The sequence below is a fragment of the Micromys minutus genome (assembly GCF_963924665.1).
Source record: "Micromys minutus genome assembly, chromosome: 13".
Taxonomy (NCBI): domain Eukaryota; kingdom Metazoa; phylum Chordata; class Mammalia; order Rodentia; family Muridae; genus Micromys; species Micromys minutus.
In genome coordinates, this window is record NC_137982.1 from 17,725,917 (window position 1) to 17,736,015 (window position 10,099).

The 10,099-nt window shown below is 39.4% G+C and overlaps 1 protein-coding gene across 1 annotated transcript in view; it reads right to left on the reverse strand.

Annotated features, from left to right (window-relative positions):
- Nucleotides 1–3,683, reverse strand: part of LRP1B (LDL receptor related protein 1B) — a gene marked incomplete at both ends in the record, with an annotated part of 1,929,155 nt that extends 1,925,472 nt beyond the window's left edge. The window contains one exon of the mRNA XM_080928219.1: nucleotides 3,602–3,683. Within this exon, the coding sequence (XP_080784345.1) occupies nucleotides 3,602–3,683 (82 nt within the window). The remainder of the gene's footprint in view (nucleotides 1–3,601) is intronic.
- Nucleotides 3,684–10,099: the final 6,416 nt, after the last annotated feature.

The following is a 10,099-nucleotide window of genomic DNA, read 5'->3' on the forward strand; positions in this document are numbered from 1 at the left end:
AAGAGTTAAAAAACATCTGTAGAAACAAAGCCAATGACATTATTAGGATAAAGGTTATATTATAGCAAGGAGTAGAGAGAAGACACAAAGCTTTGCCTTTCCTTTAAAAAAATACATTTTCACACCTGGTGGTTTCAAATGGATCTTATCCTGTAGGTGTGAAATGGGCTTCATACAAGAAATGGAGAAAGTAACTAACAAGTAAGAAATACTATGGATCCATATGTACGGAGCAAATCTCTGTATACTGCTATATACTCTGTCTATATACATATCGTCATTTCCTTTGTAAGAATCCACTAATGATACCACCCAGAAGCAAACATAAGACTCCTTTCATGACTGCTGAAAAAACATCTCCCATCTTAGTATCTCCACTGTAGGTAGTACTTAATTTTCAGTGACAGTCTTACCAGTTCTCCATTTCTACGGGTATAATTATGTACAGAGTAATACTGATCTAAGCTGCTTTTAACTATCTTTGTATTGCAAAGATTTTCACAGACTGTTCATTATGAAAAATAGACAAACTATGCTAGAAATTGCTCTTTTAATGAAAAATGGTTTAATGCCTCCTGCAATCAGCACATTTCCTTCTTTCCACTATTTTTATTTAATAATTAATTTTCTAACACATTTAGAATTCCTTAGTTTTCCTGTTTAGATCAAGCTTAAAGATGGGAAGAAACTGGGTCAAAGTTTAGAGACTTCCTCAAAATTTGCACATTTTATCAATTGAGATGTAAATTGCACAGAAATATAAATTTTATTTAAAGAGAAAGAACATTAAAATATAACACATATGTAATCATCTTTTTTCCCCAATAGTTTTAAAGAGACACAATAAAGTGACAAAACAGCATAAGAATTAATTGTTTGGAAATGTTTCTTCACATCTTATTAGACTTAAAGTTTTTATGTCTTGAGTCCTCCATCACTTTTCAGAAAAACTGACAATTTAAGATATACTTTCTTTTAAGTTATTAAGCAATACTTTGATATGACATCATCAAATGACAAGTTAGTTGCTTCTGATTTACTCTCCTTTTGGCTATTAAGAGTTATGAAGACATTTCCTTTTTCAGATATGTTGAAATTCAATAAAAGAAACAGTACATCCACTATTTTCATAGTATACAGACTAACAAAAGCTAGGCAAATCACATGTGATTAAAGCACAAGATGTGTATGAGTGAAACAGTAAATACACAAATGAGTTTCAAGTACTTTTTTTGTCCTTTTGTTTTTGTTTTTATTTTGACCTTTTTCTTTCAGCTCGTAAGTGTTTAGCTTTCACCTACAAACTTAACAGAGACTCCACAGGGAAGAAGAAAAAGTACAAGCATCTCTCACAAGACTGATGAGCTACATTTCCCTCTAAACACCCGGAGAACCCACACAAGGTTTCACACCTTGAGACATGAAGCCCACTCTCTACCACTGAGCTCTCCAGTGTTTTCACACGGATATTATCTTCCTCAATGGCCATCACCACTGCCACAAGCTTGAAGGCAGCTACATCCCACTAAACTTGTTTGGGTTACAGGCAATCTCTCACTTTCACCATCTCAGTGGGGGGCATCTGTCATAATTCGGCTACATTCTCATTTTACACTTTTAACAAGATTCTCTATCTCCCTTCCTCCCCCTCCCCCTCCTTCTCCTCCATCTCTCTCTCACTCCCTCTCTTACTTTCTCTTCTGCATATATGCATATATACAACTCTTTCAATTTTGACAGTTGCCACAGTTTTAACTGTTTCCTAAGTTTTGAGAGTTGGATTAGATGCAATATAAGTCAGTAACTTTTGATATTCAACTACGTATGCCTTCACCCTAGGACAAAGTACTTCTGACAATTTTTCAGCACGTAATTAACATCCAGTTAAATCATGAGAACTAACAGTTATGTTTCCATGTAACATTAGATGCCTTAGATGTTTCTCTCATGTGTGAAGTTAAATTGAGACTAAAACCTGTATCCTTTATGTTTCTTATCTCTTGAGAAAGCTGATTTATATTTAATTTTTTACAGCGCACAAAATTCTGTCTAGATGTTTCATCGTTCCTCTCGGATAGCAGCAGCATACCATATAAATACACAAAGCACTGGTCTAGGGGTAAAGTCAGATTGGGGGGCGGTGCACACTCAATCCGAGGGAACAGGAGCGCCGAGAGTCTGCCTGCAGCCTGCTTTTCCAGTATGCTGGGCTGAAAACCTTCAGCTGCTAATCTCCATCCCAGCTTCAAAGGTTCTTGCTAAGGCAGGTTGAGGAGTGACTGTGACATCAAAGTCACCATCAATTCAAGTAAAAGCTATATGCTCCCATTTTATCCGCACCATTTTCAACTCTTCCGCAGCAACTTCAAGGAGACTTAAGCAAGTACAGAAACTGTATGATCCCTGAAATAGTATCAGTGCCACTCCTAGAGATGATGTTTGGGTGCCTGGTATGGGATAAGGGATGGTTGAGAAGAAGATTAAACGGGACCATTACAACCCGTGCTGTCCTGGTATGAAACTAGTTTATAGCCAGTTCATAATTCCTTTGCCCCAAGACGATTGAATCCCAAAATGCAAGACCTTGGCTACTGGCTTGGCGTCGGCATCTGTGTAGTTGAGGTTTCAAATTTTTTGTTTGTTTATTTTCTCTTTTGTGATTAAGTTTAAAAGCTGAATTGTATGGTCCCCGTGAGATCAGTTCAGAATTTATGATACTTCTAATCTCTCTTTAAGTAGTTAACCCTTCCAAGTCTGGAAGCAGTGTGCAAATGTCCCTCGGCTGTGACTGTCCACTTTTCCCGTTTAACAATCATACCCCCCACCCCAATGATAGTAAACTGAGGATAAGAGGAATTGTGGGTTTTGAGGTCAAAAGTTTCAGAACCTTGGCTTATACGCCCTACCTTCTTCTCTCTGGGTTCACCATAACCTTTCTCTCCTGAACTTCAACCCTTCCCAGTGGCTTGAGGAAAACCAAGAGCCAGGTGCCAGTCCAGATAGAGAGATAAGCTTTCTAGTTGATAAGGCACTCTGATGCCGGCTCTAAGACCTTCCCTGTCAGAAAATCCCTTGGTGTTGGCTACTCAACCCAAATCAGCCCCCAGAAAAGGTGAAGGAGACATACTCCAGGAGGGAGAGAGCTCTGACACCTCTTCACAGATGCACAGCTGAGGAAGTTAACCAGGAGCTAAGTTGGGAGTGTAATTGTCTAAGGTGGAGATGCGAGAGGCTAAAGCTCTCAGCTGGGAGCCAGCGCCAAAGGGAGCCTCAAAGAAATACGAATTCTGATCCAACATCTGCAGCACTTGGGATGCCCGGGCTGAAGCCACAGCCAAGTCCAAATGTTCCAGAGAGGAAAGGGGACAGACAGAATCGGGACCTAATGATGACCAATGGTGAAATGTGTGGGTCTGAAACACTCTGAATTTAGTTCAGAAACCCTCCAATAACCCCTCTCCCCCAGGAAGCTAGCGCACTGTGGTCAGCGGGTCCCGGGAGTGGGGCTGCAAAGGACTTAAGTTTCACACTCTGCCAGCGACACCCCGCAAGAAAAGCCAAGGGACTAAACGGGGAGGAAGTGGGGGATCGTGACCCTTACCTTGGTCGGCTCCCACAGTCAGCACCTTGGCGTTAGGCAATAATCCCGAGAGAGTAAGGATGGCAAGGAGCAACTGGGACATGACGATCTTGCTGGTGAGCCTGTGCTGCAGACTGGTCGGCGGCACCCTCGGCCGGGCCGTGGCGGCTGGCAGCCGGGAACGGAGCCGCGTCATCTACAAATGTCACTGGAAATCCCTGGTCGGTGGGTCCAGCCGGTCCGCCTTGCTCTGCCAGGAGCAGGATGTGGAAGGTGAGCGAAAGCGCTCCTGCGGAGAGCGTGTGAGCGCCAGCCAGGCGCTGTGTGTCTGGACTTTTTCGATGCAGGGTACGTCTGATCTTACATCACGCAAGAGGGGCAGAGAGATGCCCGCCGATGGGAATTCACTATTAATCACCAAGTCCTCCGCACTCCCCTCCGTTGCCCACAGAAATCACATCTATTACTAGTATGAGGCGGTTAACATGACAGGGAAACAGCTGCAAACAAGATCGCCCGCAAATCACTGCTCTTCCTGCCTCCTTGAAGGGAAAGAAAGTAACTCCTCGCTGGTTCTGTAGGGATCTGGGTCCTTAGAGAAGGGGGGACTGCAGTGGGCCAATCCAGTTAGGTGCCAGAAAGCATCAACAAGCAGCTGAGAAGTCCCCGCTCTTCTGAGGAGCAACGGGCTTCTCAAGCAAAGCAGATTTGATGCCTTGGCTATAAGAAAGCTTACTTTCTGGGAAGCCAAGGCAAGCCAGGGTGTCGCTGCTCTTACAGGGGAATGGTTTCCTCCACTTGACAACTCCCAGAGCTTTCCCAACTGCACTAGTAACTTTTATGCTGAGTGGCACTTGGGGACAGAGATGCAAAACTAGTGACTCAGCAGAAACAAAGCAAAAATTCTCAAAGTCACTACCCCCCCACACACGAACACACACACACACACACACACACACACACACACACACACACAGAGCCTGAAAGTACAAACAACAGCAGGTCATATTAAAGCAGGCATTGCCAATGGGTTTTGCCTGAATTTTCTGCTTAAAGGGATGCCGAAACTATTTTGAGGATTTGATGTGGTTTTGTGTCGCTTTAATTCCCTATCCTGCACTGACAGTCTGAGGACTTTCTGAAACAATGAAGTGTATCGAAACAAATCTGTGGAATATCTACACACTGTGTATATATATGAGTACACTTGCATAGCTTGCCTTGATTGAGAGAACATTTAAGAATCACAGTGGCAATCCTGGTATTTAGAGTTGAATCCACGGTTCAGAAATGATTGTTCAGCTAACACTTCAATATCTTGAATAGTTGAAGGCTGACTTTCTTCAAACTAGTATCACTAAATCTTTCTATAAAAATATCTAACATTTTAACATTTTAAAGCAGATGGCAGACACTGCTACCCACAACTTTAATATCAGCTGTCGGCATACAGAGGCAGGTGGATATCTGAGTTCTATACCTAGGAGTTCTGGGACAGCCAGGGGTACATAGAGAAACTCTATCAGAAAACCAAATACATAGAGAACTGTAATGACAGAACAAAAAAGCTAGCTAAAGGACACTTCGAGAAGGAGGAATAGTGTTTCACACACTCCATGCACTGCTGGGCTTAAAACTTACACATGAATGGAAGAATATATGTCCTGGAAATAACCATAAAAGTTTTGAGAGCCATCTGTGGCAGTCCAGAGTAGAAGCCATTAAGATTAGACTAAACCAAGGTGCACAAAGATACTCTGAAGGATAACGCCAGGCATCTGGGAGATGGGTCTTTTCATACTTAATCTGATCATATGGCCTTTAATGGCATGTTCTGCATATTGAAAATTTTCATTTTTTAACTTGGCTTTATGAGTTAATTCAGGACACAGACCATATAACACTTGTAAGTATATGTTTTATTTTAATCTAGTAGGGACACATAACGTCTCTATAGTTTTCAGTTTACTGTTTGATCAACAGGAAGGAAATTTCCTTTTAATTTCACAAACAGGAATAAACTATGAAGTCCAAAAGAATGGCAATCGGGAATGAAAGGTAGTGTTTCCCAAGGGTCAACAAGACATTTGCTGTCCACTGTATACATGAACACTGGGTCAAACTCAGTTGATATCTATTCTATATGGTCCAATCAGCCAACCATGATATAAACTACAAGGAAATTTCCACCCCATCCCCATGTCTCTGCAAGAGACACCACACTGGCCTTGGTTTTCAACACTGTTCAAGCAGCTGCCTTTTCCATCCATAGGCTTGCTCTATCCACTCATGAAAACAGGACTTCAAGTCAGTGAGCCTGGGGATACAGAAGAGTGAAAGCAACATGGTCTGCCTCAGATTAGTTGACCTACACTTTTTTGTCTTCCTTGAATGAAGAAATTGGATTTGTACTGCCCAAACATGGAGTAGTAAAGTGAGAGACGAATTCTTAAAGCAGTCAGAACTCCAACCATGAATCATGAGCAGCATATCCCTGAAACAAGAGCTACAAACTGGCACAGCATATGCAGACTTTGAGGTGGAAGGGCGTGTGTGCTTGCTGGTGAAGACTGGTTCAGGATCTCTGATTCCCGCTGTGACTGTGCTTCCACTGAGAATGTTCTGTAAAATAAAAGCGGGGACATTTTAGCGTAAGGCAGAAAGTAAATATGATTCCCACAGGCAGGCAAGAGGACAAGAAATACTCCTCCAGCTGTTGGCAGGTGCGTATGCACATCATACAGACCCCTAAGTGAATAGACATCTGCAATGAAACGCTTGTCAGGAGTGGATACTTTAGAGAGAGAATGTAGACTCGCATCCCAGATAATACATATGAGCAGCTCATTCAGAATGCTTAATAAGCAGATTAAATAGAAAGCAACAGGATTGCAGTGCATTATAAAGTGACATGAAGCCACCTTTCAAAGACATAGGAGGAAATTGACAACCTCACATCAGATCATTTATATAAAGTAATTCTGCAAAATACATATCACAATCAACTAATTTTATCACAGGATAGGTTTACTATGACCTCTAGTGTGATTCACAGATGTATAGAGAAAATTTGGGCTTACATTAAATAATGCATTCTTAGGTTTTAGGAGTATGCTTAATTTTGTTGATTATAAGTTTAAAGCAACATAAACATAATTTTATAAGTAAGTTTATTTCTCTATAACATATGTTCTCATGGAATAGAAAATTAATAAGCTATTTTGTTGGTGAAAATGAAATAGCTAGTTAGTATTTTTATTTCTGTGACCTATTATAATCAGACTTAACACAGACATCTGACAAGTCAAATACATTTTTATCAAACTATAGAATATAATGCAATTTCTCAAGTAGACAAATTGAAATGTAGCCAATCACTCCTCCTTTATGATTTGTGACAATAGTGACTATTGACTATTGGTCAGTGGTAATCTTATGCTTTCTACTAGGCCATCCAACCTGCATGTGATGAAACATCACGTTTCTTTTCTGCTGTTTACCATCGGAGCTCTTGGGGAGTTTTACCCTCTGTGTTCCCACATTATGCACTACCTACCTTGGTTTAGAGTGAAGAAGAGTTTTATGTAAACAACACATTGAGGATGCAGCCTCTCATTAAAGGGGTATAAGCAGGAGAGTTACCACAAATATTAGGTTGCTAGGATGCTAGGGATTTGCATAACCTTGCCTCTGGGTACTAAGATTTTCTCACCCAGGTTACTAAGTTGCAAAGGAAGGAGGAACACAGGATGAGGATGATGAGGAGAAGGAGGAGCAGGAGGATGAGGAAGATGAGGAGGAGTAGGAGCAGGAGAGGAGAAGAACTTTATAAACATCTCTTATCACACCATCAAAACACTATAATTAAAAAAAAGGTTCTCTGGGCAATACCTTAAGTTAAAATTTGAGAGCTGTGATAGTTTATAAATTGTGGCAATTTTATACTCAAACCTTTGAAAGGCTCTTTTTGGCAGAACAAAATTTCAACTTAAATTTAGGAATCTGATTGAGATAAAGAATATTTTGATGTATCTTAATTGCCTCTATTTTCTAAGTACTTAGACTTGTGCCTTGAAACAAAAAGGTGACCAAAATTTTTCCAATGTTGTCTTCTCTTTATGCCTCTGTATTTCTTTACTGACATTTTTCTAAATATCTTAAAATGATATAATCTACATAAGAGCTTAACTGAATGGCAACCACAGCTTTTGAAAGAAGATTAAGCTTTCAAAATACATTTGATTGTTTTAAATTTTTCTTGACTCTTGAAATTTGAACTTTTAACAGCAGTAAGGGGAGTTTGAAAGATTAAAATATAACATATTTTTATCTTCATTTATTATATTTTATAATAATATAGCTTTCAGATACAAGTTCTATTTTTCACTGTTAATATGGAGTCAGATTTTATAATTTATAATACTGTGATTTATGGTCATACAGAACTGTGAAAGGTTTACCAAATCTTTCCAGTCACTCCGGGGGTAGCTGCCTGAGGGTTTTCATGGGAAGACTGTTCCCTTAGTGTTTTCAGACACTGACTGACATGCTTTTGGCACTGTTAAGACTGCCTTCTTTCCACTATAGTGGAGCTGAATTTACTGAATTTTATAAGGGATGTCTGCCACTGGTTGTGAGCAGGATATAGTTCAAAAATGGCCCTGTGGCATTGTTCTGACCAGGATTGTTGACCTCTGTTCTTTTGGTCATCATCTTTCTGAATCTTAATTTCAATTAAAATTAAATTGCTGAAAGTAGAAGGAACATTCAAATCACATATTACAATTCATCATTTTCATCTGATGAAAACTTTAAAGACAGGAAAGTTGAGTATTTGGAGATCACATATCTTATTAATGACAAAATTTGCCTTTAAATATTCCATACTACTAGGTTACATAATCAGTTTTGCTCATATGCCCTTAGAGTTTTCTCTCTTCATAGAATAGCAGTGTAGAGAGTTTGAATTTCTTTACTCAATAGAGATCTGACTATTCTGATACTGATTCAGCATATATAATAATAATGATTATATATGTGGTCCTTGAATAAAATGAATATATAAGCCAAATCAAGTGTCATTTATGTGACAAATAGCTCACTTTTCAGGATCCTGCAAGAACCACAATTTCAAACATCCACTGCAGACATGATCTGCAGGGAGAGTAATTTTGAAGAAAAAATCATAAAATCACTACCATATAATTTCTGGGGACTGTGTTGACAAACATTAAGTAAGAGGACTCTGATTGCTATTGTGTTCTGTTGGAGATGCCAGACAATACACGTAAAGGCCTGTTATGGTGGGACAAGTTTTGCCAGCAAGCATGTGTCACTTATAATGTACAACTAGCTTACCGTCTCCACGTTAAGCAGAATTCATAACGTACCAAGCAGAATTCATAACATACCCACAAGTTCTTTGTGGTAATATTACAGATTCACTAGTACGGGTGGGCCATCTTCTGTCAGGGAGTCTTACAATACAGCACGACAATTAGGAGAAGTCCTTTTTGTTCATCTTTATCCACTTATTTTTAGTGTGGTGTGTATTATTGATGACCTATTTGCAAGCGTTCCAATACCTTAATCAACTTAAATTTAAAAACTAGAAAACGTGGACTAAGCCATGCATTTCTTGTCTCCTTTTATGTAACCTTTAGATGTCTATAAATCCCAGACAAATGCGTTTTACAGACTACTCTCTGTGGATTTCACCTGTACCATGCACCTAGAGATAGCATGCTGCTGATGAATGGGTTTTCAGTGTTTCCACTACTCCTGTTAATCTTTTCTGTATCTGCTGTTCTCTGGTCCGTCTGTCAGGAATCACCCCTTTGCATCTGAGATAAACAGGGTAACGCAATGACAAAGACGGTGGTCGGTCGGAGCATGTGAATAGGAACCAAGAAAAAGATCCTCCATTTTAATAGCAAGTGTTGTAATCACCATGTAGAAAGCAACTTGGTGCCGGTTTTTTAAATGCTAGTTATTCTAAATATGTTTTTTTATTATTTCTCCTTTAAAACGGGGTTGTTTTGTTACATTTAGGTATCTGAACAGAATAAATTTCAGTTGTGATTATCTGAAATGGCCCCTCTATTGGAAATTGTAAAGCAAGAGACTATAAATTGAAGGAAAAATAAAAAATGATATAAAGAAAATAAACAACAACAACTAACATGATCAGATATGTCCTCGAAGCCTATCTGGCTTAATTAAACTGGAGGCACGTCTTGGGATGCTGTGGCATCTCCATTTGGACACAGTGCTTGTCATGAGTAAGCTCTAAATAAGAGCGTGTTAGGTGGAATTTATTTGAGTTGCCTTTTAACAGCTTCAGTTGAAGAAAAACTTGCAACATTTTCCCCTAAAACATCTTTCAAGTAAAAGAAAATCATGGGAAATGTCTCTTGCCCTCTGAAAGTGTTTTTCTGCTATGAAAATTATACTTTTTAATCACCATAAAAACTTAAATGCAAAGGAGCTTTTTAGCCCAGAACAGAATGCCCTAATTTT